Source organism: Bubalus kerabau, chromosome 20 (genome assembly GCF_029407905.1).
Source record: "Bubalus kerabau isolate K-KA32 ecotype Philippines breed swamp buffalo chromosome 20, PCC_UOA_SB_1v2, whole genome shotgun sequence".
Classification (NCBI taxonomy): domain Eukaryota; kingdom Metazoa; phylum Chordata; class Mammalia; order Artiodactyla; family Bovidae; genus Bubalus; species Bubalus kerabau.
The window spans coordinates 9,411,922-9,429,558 of NC_073643.1; the positions used below are offsets into that span (position 1 = coordinate 9,411,922).

General features: G+C 47.9%; 1 protein-coding gene across 3 annotated transcripts in view; it reads right to left on the reverse strand.

Moving 5' to 3' along the window:
* UBP1 (upstream binding protein 1) overlaps positions 1-17,637 on the reverse strand; it is a 65,451-nt gene that overhangs the window by 6,602 nt on the left and 41,212 nt on the right. For 2 of the 3 annotated variants that reach the window (XM_055558072.1, XM_055558074.1), the window contains 9 exons: positions 13,790-13,895; positions 13,264-13,370; positions 11,004-11,156; positions 10,790-10,900; positions 10,235-10,342; positions 5,327-5,430; positions 3,096-3,150; positions 2,751-2,844; positions 144-234 (listed from right to left, as the gene is read on the reverse strand). In XM_055558072.1, coding sequence (XP_055414047.1) covers positions 144-234; positions 2,751-2,844; positions 3,096-3,150; positions 5,327-5,430; positions 10,235-10,342; positions 10,790-10,900; positions 11,004-11,156; positions 13,264-13,370; positions 13,790-13,895 — 929 coding nt within the window. The remainder of the gene's footprint in view (positions 1-143; positions 235-2,750; positions 2,845-3,095; positions 3,151-5,326; positions 5,431-10,234; positions 10,343-10,789; positions 10,901-11,003; positions 11,157-13,263; positions 13,371-13,789; positions 13,896-17,637) is intronic. The other variant, XM_055558073.1, reaches the window with a different exon arrangement.

Sequence of the window (17,637 nt, forward strand, 5' to 3'; positions counted from 1 at the left end):
TGCCTGCGCCGCATCTGCGCCTGCCTGAAGGCGCGCGCACAGCCCGCTCGCACGCACAGTGACCCAGCTGCCCACAGCCCCGCACAAACAAGGGCAGGGCCTCATTTCAAGCAGAACAGCTCCTTTTAAACTCCGTGTTTTACCTTGACTTCAGGGAATTATAGAGCCGGATCCCGTCGGCGGCACCACAGATTTGTACTAGGTCCTCCTTGGTCAGTTTCAACAAGTCGGCACCTGGAGAAGAGCAAAGAGAGAATCCTCTCTGGGAACTGGGGGAGACCCAGCAGGGCAGGCTGCTTGGCGGCGCCTGTCTTCAGTTCAGTGTCCTTCGAAACCATCGCAGCTCTCTTACGTGTACACGTCCACGTGAACAACACAGACACACACGCCTGTCCTTCAGACACAGGATGCCGGCTCTCACATCCTGTGTCAAGGAGGAGCTCGGGAGCCCAGAGGCCGGCTAATTGCAGCGACAAGCGCGGCTGACAGGGCGGACTGTTCCCAGCGCGGGACTGCCGCTCGGCCTACTCTGGCTGAGTGGTGCTTGCGAGGATTAACATGATCATGACCCAACAGTTCACCGTGAGATGACCCAGGCCAATCTTTAACTTACAAAAGGAAGCAATGGAAGTCAGACCTGCCCAAAGGCAAGCAGGTTGTCAGCACAGCTGGGATTAGGCCTCTGTATTCTGTAACCTGCTACATATAGTCCAACAACAACTCTGCCGCAGAAGCCAATTTTAATACAAAAGCATGGCAGAGAACTGCATATTATACTGAAGATTTCCTCTGTAAATATTTGGTGTGTACATGGATGGCATGGTGCCCAGGATTTGCTTTAAAGCAGAACAGAAAAGGGAGGCGGGGGGAGTGGCAGAGAATGAGACTCACAGAGGCTGGCCATCCAGCTTTGGAGCTGGTGGAGTGCCACAGGAGCTCTGCAGGCTGTTTAATGTCTGAGTGTGTCTACAGCCTTTTGTTTTCCCCCTTTATTGATGCTCAAGATGTAGTTTATTGGGGAAACTACGATGCCCTCGAGATTAAATAAAGCATGACTTCCATATAATAAATATCCACTCACATATGTAACAAGATAATGGAGTTATTATCTACTTTTGAGGGCTTGAATGTTACAAGTCTCATAATTTTCTAGTTATTGAAAGAGAGACCAGAGAAGCACGTCTCCCGTGAGGCAAGAGCGCCAACGGGGCTGTCTCTGGAGTCGGGGGGCAGAGCCAGGCGCTGTCGCCTCTGCCAGGGCCTTCCGCCAACAGGAGTGGAGAGGCGCGACCTGGGAGCACAGCCGCCGCCGCACAGCTGGACAGACACGGTCCTCTCTGAGTGCCCGACAGGCTCAGAGCAGGAAGCCGCCTCCCCTACCTCTCAATTGTGGGGAAGCAGAAGGCAGGAGGCCAGGCCCTAGTGACTACCACTCACACAACCTCAACATGCGTGTGTCTCACAGAACAGGACCCTGGCGCCACTGGCAGGGCTTCCCATCTCCCCTGTGAGCACCCCAGGGGCTCCTCCTCAACACACACTGAAAAATGTGTAGCTCTTCCATAGATAAATCATGAAAGTGTGGATCTCGGCTAGCAAATGAGAAAAAAACCCAGTACTTTCATTTTAAAGAGACAAAGTGCTGCCTGAGGAGTGACTGCTCGTGGCACAAGCACAGCAACAGAGGGCTGATGAGACAGGAGCCGTGTTCCTTGGGAGACCGAGCTTTGCTCTGGGCAGCTGGGTGCACACGCTCTGCTCTCTTAGAAGGCTGGGAGAGCCAGCTGCCACTGCACTGTGGCCCAGGAGGAGCTGGGCCGGGCCACGTCAGTAAGTATTCTGCAGGGAAAGGGCCCAGGGGTACACATGTCTAGGAAACGCTGCCCCTGCCGGCTACTACCGTGCCTCCCAGCGGGCTTCCCACAGCACCACAGCGGAAGCAGCACTGCCTGGTCCCTTCTCATGTTCCATCTAAATACTTCCTTAGCTTACCAGGCAAGAGAAAACGTGTGTCTGTAAAAATCCATATCTGAGTACATCCCTACCCTGTAATGCTACACAGCAATGAAGAGGAACCACTGATACAACATCTTAGACGGATGTGAGGGTGTGGTGCTGAGAGGAAAGGTAACGTACTGTATGATTCCATTTATGTAACGTTTTCAAAATGACAAAATCATGGAGACAGAAAACAGATTAATGGCTGCCCGGTGTTAGGGATGGTGGGAGAGGGGTACTGGGTGCTAGGGAGACCCCTGTGGCGGTGTCAACATTCTGTACCCTGACTCCAGCGGTGCTGGTGGTTATACGAGCCTACAGGTGTGACAGCAAGGACACCGTGCGCACGCGTGGCACCAGAGCCAAGCTCCTGGTTTTGACACCGAACCCCAGCTATGGAACGAGCCGAGTGCAGGGCGCACGGGGACGTCTGCGCTATCTTTGCAACTTACGCAAAGCCAAAAGTGTTTTACATAGAGTTAATAAAGTGACAAAACTGTGCATAAGCATTTATACCTATGTAAAAACAAGGGCGTGTAAACCTGGTGAAACAGCATCGATTCCTGCTCTGATACTGCACTAAGGATCTGCAAGATGCCACCACTGGGGACGCTGGGGGACACAGGGCCTCCCCCACAGGCTCGGGCAACTTATGATTCTGGATACAGCTTCTGCTCCAACATTTAATTACGGCTGTTAGTACAGAAACAAGTAAACTATGTACGTGTGCATGTACACAAACACAAACATACCTAAAAAGTTGGAGAACAGTCTTGCGTAGGAAGAGAATCTGTTTTTGAGCAGCCACTGCTGTGTTTCCTGGATCGTGGCTGAAGGCTGAAGTTGCTATTAACAAAGAAGATGAACTTGAACAGAAGAAACTATTTAGACTTACCAAAAATAACCCGCCCAAGTCACTGGCATGTTATAAAGAACATTTAAACACAACACAGAACTCCTACACGTTTAAAGTTTAACACACCCACAAAGAGCAGAGGTGTAAGTATCTGGTGACCCGAACAGTGATTCAAATCTCTGTCAGAGGCTTCACGATGCAGGACCCTGAATGCATGAGAAGTTAGGGTAAAGACACTTACTTCACTAGAGGCCTGTGGAATTCCATCTCCCTGATGATTTGGGGAAGAAGAATTGCTGGGGATAAGGAAGGAAGGAAGAAAAGGATGATTGTTATATATATTTTTTAATTAAGACATTAAAGGATACTATGTGAATTTAACGCCGTGGGACAGAGCAACGTAAATATGCGAGAGTCTGCACAACTGATCAGGGAGTCAGTATGATGATAAGATCAAGACATGAGGGAGTTTCCTGGTGGCCTAGTCGTTAGGACTTGGTGCGTTCACTGCCATGGTTTGACTCCTGGTTTGGGAACTAAAATCTCACAAACCACACAAATGTGGCCAAAAGAAAAAAATGATTAAGACACCAGAAGATGGTTTCATTTGCAGCCTCTCCATCTGTTTAGCAAGAAAGTCGAGGTTCATGAAACACAAGGGCTCCATTTCCAGGGGTGCCAAGAAAATGAAGGATTCTCATTCATTTTAGTTAGGGAAAAAATATGAGAATCAAGTAAGGTAAACAGTGGAAAATAACAGCAAGAAAGTCTACTTTAATAATGTGCTATAAGAAATGATCTAAATGAACCTAAGCCAAAATAGAAAATAATACCCCTTTAATGAATCCATTTATCCGCCATTGAAGAGGGAGAAATTCAGGACAACAAAAGGAGCCGGTGTGTGCAGCCATCCTGTGTTTCCAGGGAAGAGTGAGAGCAGCCGCGTCGGGGGTACACTTGCCTTCTGGGTCCCTTCTCAGCACCCGCACCCCAGGTTCTCGGGTCCATCATGCCGACTGTTCACTGCCCCCCACCCACTGGAGCCTGAGCTCCTCCGGATGGGGCTTCACTCATCTCACAGCACCCCGAACAGTGTGGGGACCACAGTGGGGTCCCAGGAAAGATCTGGTGAGCTGGTGTGTGCATGATCTCACCGCTCCCCTCTTAGCTTTCTAAGACTGTTCAGTGCCCTCTGTGGAAACAAGCTGGTCCCACGTCCAGGAGTGACCTCCTCCTCCTGAAGCACAGTAACCTACGTGGAGACAACTGGCCTCTTATCCATCCATCTCCTCAGGGAAAGGGCCTTTTTTTTTTCCCCTCTCTTTTTCTTACCAGACCCTGTCAGACTAAATGTTCATGTTCCCTCAAAAAACCACCGTCCTGCAGTGTGATGGATGGTTTATTAGGAGGAGGGCCCTTTGGGACATGATGAGCAGTGGATGGAGCCGTGAGAGTGGAGCCCCAAGAGAGGGATCGGAGAACTGGGAGTGCGCCTCCTCCACTTCGCTCGCTAGCACAGGAACACACAGGCTCGCAGCCCACAGCCTGGGAGACACTGCTCACCAGGACCATCCTGCAGGCCCCTGGAACCGGGCGTCCAGCCTTCAGACCAGAAGGAGTGACCTCCTGTCGTTTACAAGCCACTCAGTCCGTGGTGTTTAATTACAGCAGCCCGAGCTGAGTCCGACCTTGTCAGCATGCAGTGTAAAAATGAGAATGTTTTCCTTTTTTTCTGGCTGCACCATGTGACTTGTGAGGCCTTCCTGGCCAGGGACTGAACCTGGTCTGCAGCACGAGCGCTGAGCTCTACCCGCTGGGCTGACAGGGAATTCGTTCCTCTATGGTTTTAACTCTACTATGAAAGTTGCGTTCCTTCCCAGTAAGAAGCGCCCTGAGAGTGAGGACCCTCTGACCCAACTACTCACCAGGTGCTGCTGCTGACAGGCCAGAAGAGAGGACAGACCAAGCCCACCGTGCCCACTTCTGGAACCAGAGCAAGCCTTTGCAAGTGAGAAGTCTTTCCTCTAAGTTTAAAGACTTAATTTTTAAAAAAATTAGTGTCTCTGGGAGAGGCAAGAAACAGGGCAGAAAATAATCCTTGCTTGCTATGGTGAGCATCAAAGACCAGTGTACCTTATCATAAACACAACCACCACCTATTCAAGTCAGTTTCCCCTTAACAGCTCAGTCTTCTTCTCTCTACCCGTGAACCTCATCAATGTTATTTTTATCTCACAAAGAAGATATCTTGAAAGCACACCCTTTTCAGAGTCCCACAGCTTTGAGTGTGTGAGGCACAGGGGCTAGGAAGGAAAAAGCTGGAAGGTGACGACAAGGCGATTTTGCTCAGCAACAGACTGTTTCTCATTTCCATGTACCCCAGACACACACCCAAAGGCCACCGTGACTTAAGAGAGGAGCTAAAGGAGTGAGGCCGCCCGGGGCCCCAGCGCGTGTCACGCACACCGCTACCTGTCCGGGACGCTGCAGGCGCTCGGCGGCGGGGACGTGAAGGTGGGAGCTGCAGATGGGCTGTTGTTCACGTAGGCTGTGGGGGTGTCGGGCCACGGAGAGCACTGCGGGTAGAAACAAAGATCCATGAATGATTCGCTTCTCCAGGATGTGGCAGATATTCTTGAATTCACTCTCTACTCTGGCCAAATGCAAGATCATGAAACACAAGACACCTGACATTCATCAAGCAACCTCACAGAAACACGTCAGACTGACTGTGTGTGTGCGCGCACGTGTGCGTGCATGTATGTGCATCAGTGAAAATGTTACCTGCTGTAGCATCTAGACCCTGACTACTCGCAGGCCCTGAGGTGACTGAGGACAGCAGCCAACTTTCCTAAAGGCGTTTCAGATGTGCGCTTAAGGATCGCTGCATTGTGATCTTGAGAACGTCCACCTTCTCCTCCTCCGTTCCCCAGGAGGTGCCTATCGAGGTCTGAACAGCAGCAGAGGCAAGCAAGGGCTCGGAAGCACCGCCTAGCCCTGTGTGCTGACGGGACGCGACTGCCCCGCCGGCTGTGGCGCTCGCCCGCCTCCCCAAGGAGCAGGCACCCCGGCACCGCGCGCTTCCTCGCTCTCGGGTGGAGCCATCCCCGAGTAAGACGAGATGGGCCCAGGGTCACAACACCAGAACCGCAGAGGGTACTGCCTGCAGCCATCTAGCTATGTGTTCATATCATCTAGAAGGGGCAGAGTGGACTTCAGTGTTTTTCACAGTTCTGACCAAATACAGAGTCAAAGATCCGGAGACACGCTAACTACACAGCCACACGCACTGACAACACTGAAGCCTACACGCCGCACAGGCCTGGAGGCCACGGCTGCTGAGGGCGGAGGGCTCCATCCCACGCCACGGGGTTCCTTCCAAGCCTGACTGCACCCCCGGTGACGACGGTCCACGGTCGTCGTCACCTTCTCCCGACTGACACGGAAAGGCCGCCTCTCTCACCATGGCTGCAGGCCACGAGACTCTGCCAAAAACTGGGCTAAAGACCATTCAGAGATACTCGGATGGACACTGAGGAAGTACAGGACTGTAAAACAATTCTACGTGTCAAGGGGTTTTCAACTTTTTGCTTTCAAAATAATTCAGGAAGACATCTTGTCAGCTGACAGACACTGAGCTGGATCCATCAGAGCATACAGAAAAGAGATCACTGGAATTTCTGGCAGGTATCTCAGAAGGAGTTCCAGGGCCCGAATGACATAGTGCTGCAAAGAAAAATCTATGTATCCAAACGAGGTTTCTCTTAGCTACACAGAAGTTATAAGAAGTTCTAGCCTCATCATCCAAAATACATTTCCAATAATAATTCTATTTTTATACTTAGCAATTATTCATCAAAATGTATATAATTTTTTATTCTGATAAATTGGTAAAAATAATGTTTTAAATTCCTCAACTGACTTAAGCTTTATATGGTTACAGGAAATTTTAAAAATGAAATTTCAACTTATATTAAGTTTGTGGTAAAAAAGTAGGGTGATTTAAGTTTTTCAGGCATGAAAGTATATCCTATTTGGACAAAATTATTTAAGAGGAATGAAAGAGAAAACATGAGATCAAGAAGTGTGAAAGTGTTAGTCACTCAGTCGTGTCCGACTCTTTGCAACCCCATGGACTGTAGCCAGCCAGGCTCCTCTGACCATGGAATTTTCCAGGCAAGAATACTGGAGTGGGTTGCCATGCCCACCTCCAGGGGATCTTGCCGACCCAGGGATCAAACCTGGGCCTCCTGCCTTGGGTCTCCTGCACTGCAGGCAGATTCCTTACCATTTGGGCCACCAAGCTTTCAAACTTAGAGGGTAATGTGCTGGCTTCACCTTAAGCCATACATACAAATATTCACTATGTCATAAAACTATTTCCTTTGCAACTATTTAAATTTATGATGAAAACTTTCAGATGTCAATCTAAAGATGTGCAAGGGAATCGTACTCTTAAAGTTCTTTTGTGTGAAGTCAAGACCACTAGTCTGAAGGGCTCGTGAAGACAGAAACCAAGTCTCCCCAAAGGTTACAGGAGCTCAGCAGCATGTCTGACACCCATCAGTAACATGGGTGAAAACTAAAACCAAAGTCCCAGAATCTTAACATTCGTCACAACTGCCCATTAGGCAGCCCCTCAGAAACAGGGAAATCGACTGCAGACTTGATGTTTCAACTGTCATCAACCTGACAGCTAAATGCCATCTAACCTGGCTGCAATGCCATGCTAAACCGCTGGCGTGCCATACCAAGCTCACTGTATGACATTTGCACAATGCCCGCTCTTTTCAAACCAGGGCCTTTGTTCTTTCCAGCTTACCAAGTAGGACCCCCTCAGCACCTACAGAATGAGGAGCACAAGACCCTGTGAGCCGCCCGACACGTCTCCTGACTTGCTGGCGCCAAATGCTCACGGCCAAACGACGCGGCAGGTCCTGCTGCTCCACCACCGTCCCCGGTTCAGACTCCAACAGCACAGCGTAACACGCACATCTTAACAGCTTTGACCTTTTCCTATCGAGTCTCCCCAGATCCGCTTTGGTAATTACTGCCAGATATATAACTGAGGAAACAAAGCCATCAATAGCTCCAGGCAGGTAGTAAGTATAGCAAAGACACCAAATTTACTGTAATTCCATCAACGTGCTTTTTTCACTTTTACGCCTCTGGATTCTTCTAGCATAGAAAAGTAGGGCTGTTAACTGACATCTGAAACTTGCCCGATAATTAAGAGACTCGATTCACTGAACACTGGAAAACCAGCACTCAATGCAAACTGGCCTCCGCAGGTTCTTCAACGGCCAGGCTGGATGAAACATCAAGACTCTCCCACCTGCATTTTTCCTAGGTTTTTCTTAGTCTCGACCTAGGAGGGTCCAGGCACACCAAGGAGTATTTTCAGTGTTTCTTCTACCTTGTCATTCTTCCCTGGCTTTACAAGTAAGCAATGGTACTGCTTCAGCAAGGTTCCAGCAATACCCGACCCTGACCCACAGGGTGGCACCTCTGGTGCCCTGTGAACGAAGTCCCTCCCCAGGAGGAACCGAAAATGAGGACCCATTGGCAGACCGCAGGCCCTGACAGCCCAAATCCAAGCCCATGAAACACAGCTCAGATGTCGAGACCAACGGAGACGTGGAGGGCCCGGGTGTGCCGGGCCCTCGGGAACCTACAGTGCGGCCTCTGCTCATGCAGGACTGTCTCACACGGCACCCTGCAGCTTCAGCAGGTAAGTCTGCATCTTCCTACTGAAAGCCAGCTGTCACTCTCAGAGAGCTGTAAGAATGCTGGCTGGCTTTTGTGGGCACTCGAGGAAATACACAAAATGCCACAGACTTTTCTTTTCTAGGGAATTAATCTGTACCTTGTTTTTAACAAACAGGTTTCCAAGAAGACCTCTAACTACTTCCTAGTCTTAACCAAACCAAACCAAACGCAGTCTGGGGCAGCAAGCAATGCACACCAGGAAGACATGCTGATCTGCTGACAGGCCGCTGATCTGCTGACATTTTGCATACTTCAGACTTAAGAATCATGAATTCTTAACAGTTCTACTGTCTACAAATTAGTTCTGGGCTATAACACATTTAATTTATTATCAGAACCCATTCATTTTAGCTAGTTTACAACAAGAGGGGGAAAGTGACTCGAGTTACCAGGCTTTCCCCCCAGGAAGTTTACTGAGAACCATTTGTGTCTTCAGCTGCGAAATGAGGGGAACAGAAACATAAAACTGGAGGGTGGACGTTTGAGGGAAGGGATATACGGTGGTGGTTCCGTACAACCTGTGGTATGAATCCAAAAAACCCACTTAAAGAAAATGCATCATGTGTGGGGGCCCTTACCCCTCAGAGAAGGACATTTTCAGTTTTATTATATACAGAGGCATTTAAAATATTTCCAGTCAATGCTTTACTTCAGAAATAATAATCCTGTGATAGCGGCTGTGGCTTCGCTAGTCTCCAGTTAGTTACCAATGCGCGTGTAAGGGTCAAAGTCATCAAACTCTGCAGTGATGAATACAGTAGTCATGAATACATATGACGACAGCTATTTTTAAAAAGTACTGTTTTCTGTTTCCATTTACTGCAGGTATAGAGCTAATCTAAGTTAATACCACAGGATAATCCACTGTCAACTGTTTGATGAAATATGAAATAAAGACCTTCTTTCTTCTTAAGCTGGTCAAGTTTATATTCAACCAAGGGCCCCCTGGACTGTACACACGGTGGGGAACCAGGGCCGAGTGCAGCCAGGTGCCCCAGGCTGGCCCGAAGCGTGAGGTCACAGTGCAGGTGCCAAGAGGAAAGGCTAACACAGTCCAAGGCCGCTTTTCCACCAGTGCTGCCGAACAGGCTTTTCAAAGCGCACGCGCATTCTCGCGCCACGTGCGGGAGGGGCACAGTGCTGCACAGGCTGCTGTCGGGCTGCTGCCAGCGCTCCTCTGAGCATCCATGACATTTCCTTATCACTTGCACACGTGAGAAAACAAACCCTTTTTTAATTGCACGGAAGTAACTATTTTACTACAAGAATGTTCAATCAATGTCAGTGCTCATAAAGGGAGTGTGTGTGCAAAGGAGAGAGGGAGGGAGAGGAGCACAGGAAGGAGGCGGGGAGCGAGCACAGTTCTGGGTGCCATTTTTTTCCCCCTCCGAAACCACCCAATATGGTCAACTTTGTTTTAAAGTGTTAGATTTAGGAAATTGTCCTCAGTGAGGAACCAACAGAAAGCAGGAAGTCTAAACAAAAGCAAATTCAATCAGGACAAGGACATCAAAAAACAAATTTGGCTTTACGTTTCAGTGGGAGTCGGTCCTATATCTAACACTGCACAAGGTTTCTTGCACAATGAAAAGAGAAGCAGAAGCCCCTTACACTGCCTCGCTTTGCCAGAGAATCACCGTAGTCTGCTGGCAAAGTCCGCTTGCTGGACTTTTTCTGCTCATGTTCAACTGCATCTTCAATTATAGGCTCAAGCCTCATCTGGACAAACACCAAAGATTGGGATCAATGTCTTTTCGTTACACAGAGAAAGATCTAATACCCTGTTTATGTCTCCACCATCCGATTTAACAAACATCCGACCAGCAGGATTCCAAGGTTTTAGGAAGATGCAAAACCCCAGACATGACAAACATCGGACGTTCTGGGTCCCGGCTTAATGTCTAACCAACTTCGGGGATTTTAAAGTAAGTCTGCTTCCGAGACCCGACTGGGATTTCAGCATCTTCATTCCAGACCCCACCCAGGAAACCAATCACTTAAACTCCCCCAATTTAAAGAGTATTTTCCCCGCAGATTTCACCAAGAACATTATGCCCAATGACCACCCGATCTTCCCGGACCCTTCCCGGCCAAAACTCATCCTCAGAGGTGGTGCCAGAGGGCACGGCCCGGCTCCTCCGCAGAGCCGGAGTGGCGCCGCATTACCTCTGTGAGGACCGTGGTGTCATAGGACGGCTGGTACTTCTCCTTCTCGTGCGCGGCTCTCTTCTCCATCTTCTCTCGGTCCGTTTTTTGTTTCCTATCTGCACCTTTTGGCTTAAAAACAAAGCAGACTTTTTCATCTATCAGGCCTCAGACGCACACCTTTTACAAGCAACGCCAGGCCTCACTTACTCAAAGCCCGCTTTCCAGCTCTCACCTTAAAAACTTTGATTTGGCAGCTAGCTGAGTGTAGGTGATCTGTGTATTCTCCATTTTCATTCTGTTTGAAGGTGTCAACCTGGATCCTAAAAGGCACTCCCTTCTCACCTCCGTGCTTCCGGGGAGTGAATTCGGTGCTGATGCAGTGTACCTAGAAGAGGACTCGAGCTGAAATGGGTCCAAGTCCTGCCCACTGGTCACCCTTCAGCCCTGCTGCCTTTCAGAAGTCCCGCCACAGGGAAACTCCAGAGCCTTTCACAGACTCCCACCTGTGAGCCAGCTATCTGTGGGGACGCCCCCTTCCCAGACGCAGCAGAGGCTCTCTGAACTGCCTGCTCGGGGCCTCACCTCTGAGGCAGGACAGGCTCCGGCGACGAGCAGCGTCGGTGCAGTGGCCTTCCTGAGTCTGTCCCCGCCCCCACCCCCGCCCCAGACCAGACCCGTGCTCCTGAACCCGCACAGGCTCGGTCCACAGGAACCCTCACGCCATTACTCAGAGCGTCAGGGTTTGTCCTCTACTGCCAGAACCCCAAAACCCAGCCAGCTGGCCACCTCGCCGCTGTTCCTGTGTCATCAGCCTGTGGCACTTTGCCTGGGACTTTCACAGTCCACAAGGCTCATCCCTAGCTCCACAGGCATCCATCTGAGGCTCCTGAGGGTGGACGCATTTCCCACCGCTTCTGCCCCCTCTTCCTGTGCCACCTCGGGGACAGCTCCAGGGTACTGCACAGTGTTAGTAACAAGACTTTAGTAATTTCTGATGGCGACATGTCTCCTCTTCGAAGAACTCCAGGTTAAACTGATCTCTACACTAACACTGAGATATACAGCCAGCTCGTACATCCCTCTCATTCACCACATAATCATACCCTGTCAGATGAACAATATGAGACAGTAACAAGTAACACAGCCCTACTGACTATTAGCTGACGGGGGACACTGCTTGGAGGACCCAAAAATGCAAAATACTCAAGATTCTCTAAAGTTCACACAAACCAGAGTCTACTTAGGCTGGTCAGCAATTAAAAGCAATCTTCCTTTACTATATAAAGATCACCTACTCAGCAAACTTTAATTCCACCACTGACAAATTTGAATATACTGAATATTAGAATTACTGTTGATTTTATTTTACATATAATGATACTATATATTTGTTTTTTCAAAAACTAATATCTTAGGAGATACAAACTGAGCATTCACAAGTCAAATGAAATGCCCAAGGGTTGCTTTATAGTATTCCACCAAGAAACAAAAGGGGAAATTATAGTATCTGTAGAAGCCAGGAGACAGGCACACAGACAATTCATTATCTTCTCTTATTTTTATGGGGTTTGAAATTTTCAGTGTTAAAATATTTTTCAACAAAGCTAGACTATACTTTTTATAGTGTACTGCTAAGTCACTTCAGTCATGTCCGACTCTGTGTGACCCCATAGACAGCAGCCCACCAGGCTCCCCTGTCCCTGGGATTCTCCAGGCAAGAACACTGGAGTGGGTTGCCATTTCCTTCTCTAATACATGAAAGTGAAAAGTGAAAGTGAAGTGGCTCAGTCGTGTCTGACTCTTAGCGACCCCATGGACTGCAGCCTACCAGGCTCCTCCATCCATGGAATTTTCCAGGCAAGAGTACTGGAGTGGGGTGCCATCGCCTTCTCCGTTTTATAGTATGCTATGCTAAGTCGCTTCAGTCGTGTCCAACTCTGTGCAACCCCATAGACGGCAGCCCACCAGGCTCCCCCGTCCCTGGGATTCTCCAGGCAAGAACACTGGAGTGGGTTGCCATTTCCTTCTCCAATGCATGAAAGTGAAAAGTGAAAGTGAAGTCGCTCAGTTGTGTCCGACTCTTAGCGACCCCATGGACTGCAGCCTAACAGGCTCCTCCGTCCATGGGATTTTCCAGGCAAGAGTACTGGAGTGGGGTGCCATTTTCAATCATCTCCTTTAAAAATAGGTTTTGTTCCAGAGAAATACATTCTGACAAGAAGTTTTGATTATTTTTACTACCAGTGATAAACATAATATTTAAATAATGCTTTACACATCAGATGGTCTCTATATGTTAATGTCTATACATGTTGAACTTAGTAGATTAACTCCAATTTAACAGTGTATGTTTGTATATACAAAAAGACATTACAAGACAGTTTACAAATAAGCATTTAAGGAAAATAAGATCCTGCACCAAGAATTCAGTCTCACCCACGGCCTTCTGAACGAAGAGGCTAGTGAGCTTGTAATAATGGGAAACTCCAAACCTGAATGAAAGCAGATGTGCGTTTTGCAGGATCCCACAGAAATTCAACTGCATTTAACTGGCTTGGATTTGTCCTTGTGTCAATTATTCCCACGGACATTGGAATATCTGCATTTTAAAAAGAAGTGACATAGGAACAAACTAATTAAAAGGTTACAACTAAGATGACTGTGTGCTAATGGAACTATTCCGTCCTTTTTCCTTCAGTGTTCTCCATGGTCAATCACTTCAACCTCAAAGCCCACTTACTCTGCATCATACTTTCTCCCACCATGGTTTGTTTCTATTTCATTTTATTAAGAAAATGAGGGATTGATGCCAATAAACAATGATCTAAATGATTTCAAGCTCATAAAATTTCTGGCTCAGTTTCACTAAGCACACACACACACACAAACCCCAACTTCATTTTTAACTATAAAACAACTCAAGTCACACAGGATCTGCTGACATCAAACCGCTCCCCACTCATCACACACGGTGTGGGGCTAGTGTATCAACATGGGCTCTTCTGACGCCACCTGTACCTAAGTCGAGGAGTCTGTCTCCGGGGCGATTCCACTTCCAACCTTCAAGTTGCTGATGCTCTGTATATTGGAGTCGTCGGTCATGGAATACAACTCTTATGATGCTCTACGGAATAAGGGGGAAATGAACACTTTCAAACCGTCCCAGCTAAAGAGCACAAGTGTATTCACTTTTTACACATTAACCTATAACAGAAAAGCATACAAAAGCAAACTCTAATTTACACATTTTGCAAGTGAGCTGTCTTGTTCGTGGATACCTAAGTTATAGGTACAATTAATGATATTTGGTGCAAAGAATTCTAACTCAAATAACAAGAATAAAATGGTTTCTTAGGTAAAATTTTTATTAAAAAATTTGATATTGTAATTCAAAATTAAGGTCTGTGTCCATAAGAAATTAGGAAGAGTTATATCCCTATAAAGAAAACATTAGGGACGACCCTGGCTCTCCCGTGGTTTGGGCTCTATGCTTCCAATGCAGGGTGCCTGGGTTTGATCCCTGGGCAGGGAATTAAGACCCACCCCCCAGCACGCTGCATAGCACCCCCCCCCCAAAGTGTCAAGAGCATGGGGTGAGGGTGGGGAACTGCCACCCCCCGCCCCAGAGAACCTATATACAAAATGAATCTAAACTGCAAGTGAGGTTATCTGAGGTAAGCAAGGGAAACAAAACAGGAAAGAACACGGGTAAACTTCATCCAAACATTCGAGTTCATTCCGATGGAAGGCTTTAACTCTACCCCACAAACTAGGCCACTCCCTGCTCTCCACTCATCCCTCCCTCACCTGCCACAGGGCTGGGCTGCCAACTAGTATTTTGTTTCAGGGACAGGCTAACAGGTCATCAAAATGGATGCAGATACCATATTTGCACTAATTAGTGTTCCTGACACATTTATAAGTAACTGCTTCTCAGACTATGATGGAGTAAGATAATCTTATTTCCAGTAGACTCCCTGCTGGATGGGACAGGAAATAACTTGTTAGCCATACACAGAAACATTACCATCAGTGCCCTGCCTTCCCCAACACCACATGGTGTCCAAACCAAAGCTGATACGTACTTTGAAAAGAACCATTTAAAAGTGCAGCGCAGAATATGTCATGATTTTGATTCTCTCGTATTTAGTAAGAACCAGATCAAATCCATGAATTCAGATAAAAATAGTTAGAGAATATACTAATTTATAGTGCTGTACTAAACCCCTTTCTAGGTCAGACTAAGTAGCACAGTAAGGAACATGAAGGGAGGACCACACTTAGGAAATGACAGGCTATAAAGAAAACCTCTTAAATGAGATTGGAAAGGGGAACAGTTGTTCTCTGGAAAGTGAAGTTGCGTCCGACTCTGCAACCTCATGAACTTGAGCCTGCCAGGCTCCTCTGTCTATGGGATTTTCCAGGCAAGAATACTGGAGTGGGTTGCCATTTCCTTTTCCACGGGATCTTTCTAACCCAGGGATGGAACCTGGGTCTCCCGCACTGGAGGCAGACTCTTTACCATCTGAGCCACCCGAAGTTCTGACTAAAAGTAGACAATGCACCTAGAGAATGAGCCACAGATAATGGAGCCCTAACAGTAAGACAGAAACAGAACAGCAGAGAGAGCATGCTCAATATTTTCAGCACATCAAGAAGTTCCCAAGCACCTTTGCTCAGCAACATTTGATTCCTAAAACTTCCCTTCAAGAGTGAGTCAAAGATCACGGGGGCAGGAAATTCAACTCTAGATGGCTGCAGAGTATTCTAATGGCTCTTCTAGCTGAAAAAGGATGTTGTCTTTTAAGAAATTCATCATGAGGACTTTTCTGGTGGTCCAGTGTTTAAGACTCCACGCTTCCAATGCAGGAGGCACAGGTGTGATTCCTAGTTGGGGAACTAAGATGCCATGTGACGTGGCCAGAAAACCAAAACAAAGAAATTCATCCTGAAGTCTCTGGCAGTAGCTAACTGTAACTCTGAATCCCAGACAAGCTCTTGTGACATGACTGGCTGTATTCACATCCACCAAAAATCAGACATGTGGTTTCTCAAGTGGTTGATCAAACTAATTTAAGACCGTTTAAAGTAGCCCTGTGACTGTCTCAGTGACAGCAGAGCCACGCACGCCGCCCCTGAAGTAGCATTACAGGCTGAACGTTAACCAGGCGCGGTACAGTTCGGCAAAGCTTTGCCAGGATGCCCAGTACTTGTCTGACAATGATGAGCTGGAGCCAGGTCATGCTGAGAGAATCAACACTGGCGATAAGCCTCCTGGACTCTGGAAAATGAGAGCCGTGAGTGTCCCTGACCAAACCCCATCTGTCACTACAGAGACTGCAGTGACACCGTCCGTCTATAGTCCAGCAGAGAATAACCAACCCAGCGGGCTGCTTACCGGGAACAACGTGACACCTCTGTAAACACGTGATCTGATCAGTGTTTACCGCAGGTGGAAAGCAAAATGAGGGAATTCTTACAAAGCTGGCTTGAAGCTTAACGTTAAAAAAAACTAAGATCATGGCATCTGGTCCCATTATTTCAAGGCAAATAGATGGGGAAAAAGTGGAAGCAGTGACAGATTTTATTTTCTTGGGCTCCAAAATCACTTCCAGGGGTGACTGCAGCCATGAAATTAAAAGACGCTTGCTCCTTGGAAGGAAAACTATGACAAACCCAACAGTGTATTAGAAGGCAGAGATATCACTTTTTGACATAAGTCCGTAAAGTCAAAGCTATAATTTTTCCAGTAGTCATGTATGGATGTGAGAATTGGACCAAGAAGAAGGCTGAGTGTGAACTGTGGTGCTGGAGAAGACTCTTGAGAGTCCCTTGGACAGCAGGGAGATCAAACCAGTCAATCCTAAAGGAAATCAACCCCGAATATCCACTGGAAGGACTGATGCTGAAGCTGAAACTCCAATACTCTGGCCACCTGATGTGAACAGCTGACTCACTAGAAAAAACCCTGATGCTGGGAAAGATTGAGGGCAGGAGGAGAAGGGGTCAACAGAGGATGAGACAGTTAGATAGCATCATTGACACAATGGACATGAGTTTGAGCAAACTCCAGGAGATAGTGAAGAACAGGGAAGCCAGGCATGCTGGTCACAAAGAGTTGGACAACAACAAATGATTAAAAAAATACAGTCATCTGACTCACCCTCTAGGGAAAGGACCAAACTCACTGATGCAGCATAGACATGACACACTCCATATGTAAACGGCACATGTGAGAACAGGTAAGGCACCCCTCTCCTTCCATTCCAAGCATGCTGGGAGTCCTAGGAGTCAGGAGAGACCTGGGCGCTTACTCCAGGTTGGCAAGACGGTGCTCCAGCGGGGAGCAGCTCTCCTAGGATTGGGAGCTTTGTGCCCCTAAATGTTCAAAGGCTCTCAGGCCCGCAGTGCTGGACAGCTGCTTTTGGGACGGTAGGTTTCTCAGCATCAGTGCCACGGTGCCCTCCCCACGCTCAGCTTCTGAAAAGGGACGGGCCTCTCCAACCTCTCCGCACTGAGGGCCCAGCGGGCCTCCCTGGAGGAAGACGGAAGCACCGAGAGAAGTCCTGCTTCTCTCTCACTAACACAGCCCCACTGAAGTTTTCCCTCTTCCCACTGAAGCTTCTTCCATATCCCTTGCCCTGAAACACTCTAGAGTTCTGATGTTACACTGTGTGGTGAGGGACAAGTAAAGACAAGAAGGATTCACCATCCACGATACTGCAGGAGCCAGGGTGGGTCTGAAAATCCTAGAAGGACTGGGTTTGGCCTGGAATGAATGACTCTTCAGATACTCCAGTAGGGTGAAGAAATAAAATTTTACTTAAGAGAAATTTTAAGACGTAAAATAAAAGGGTCTTTAGGAG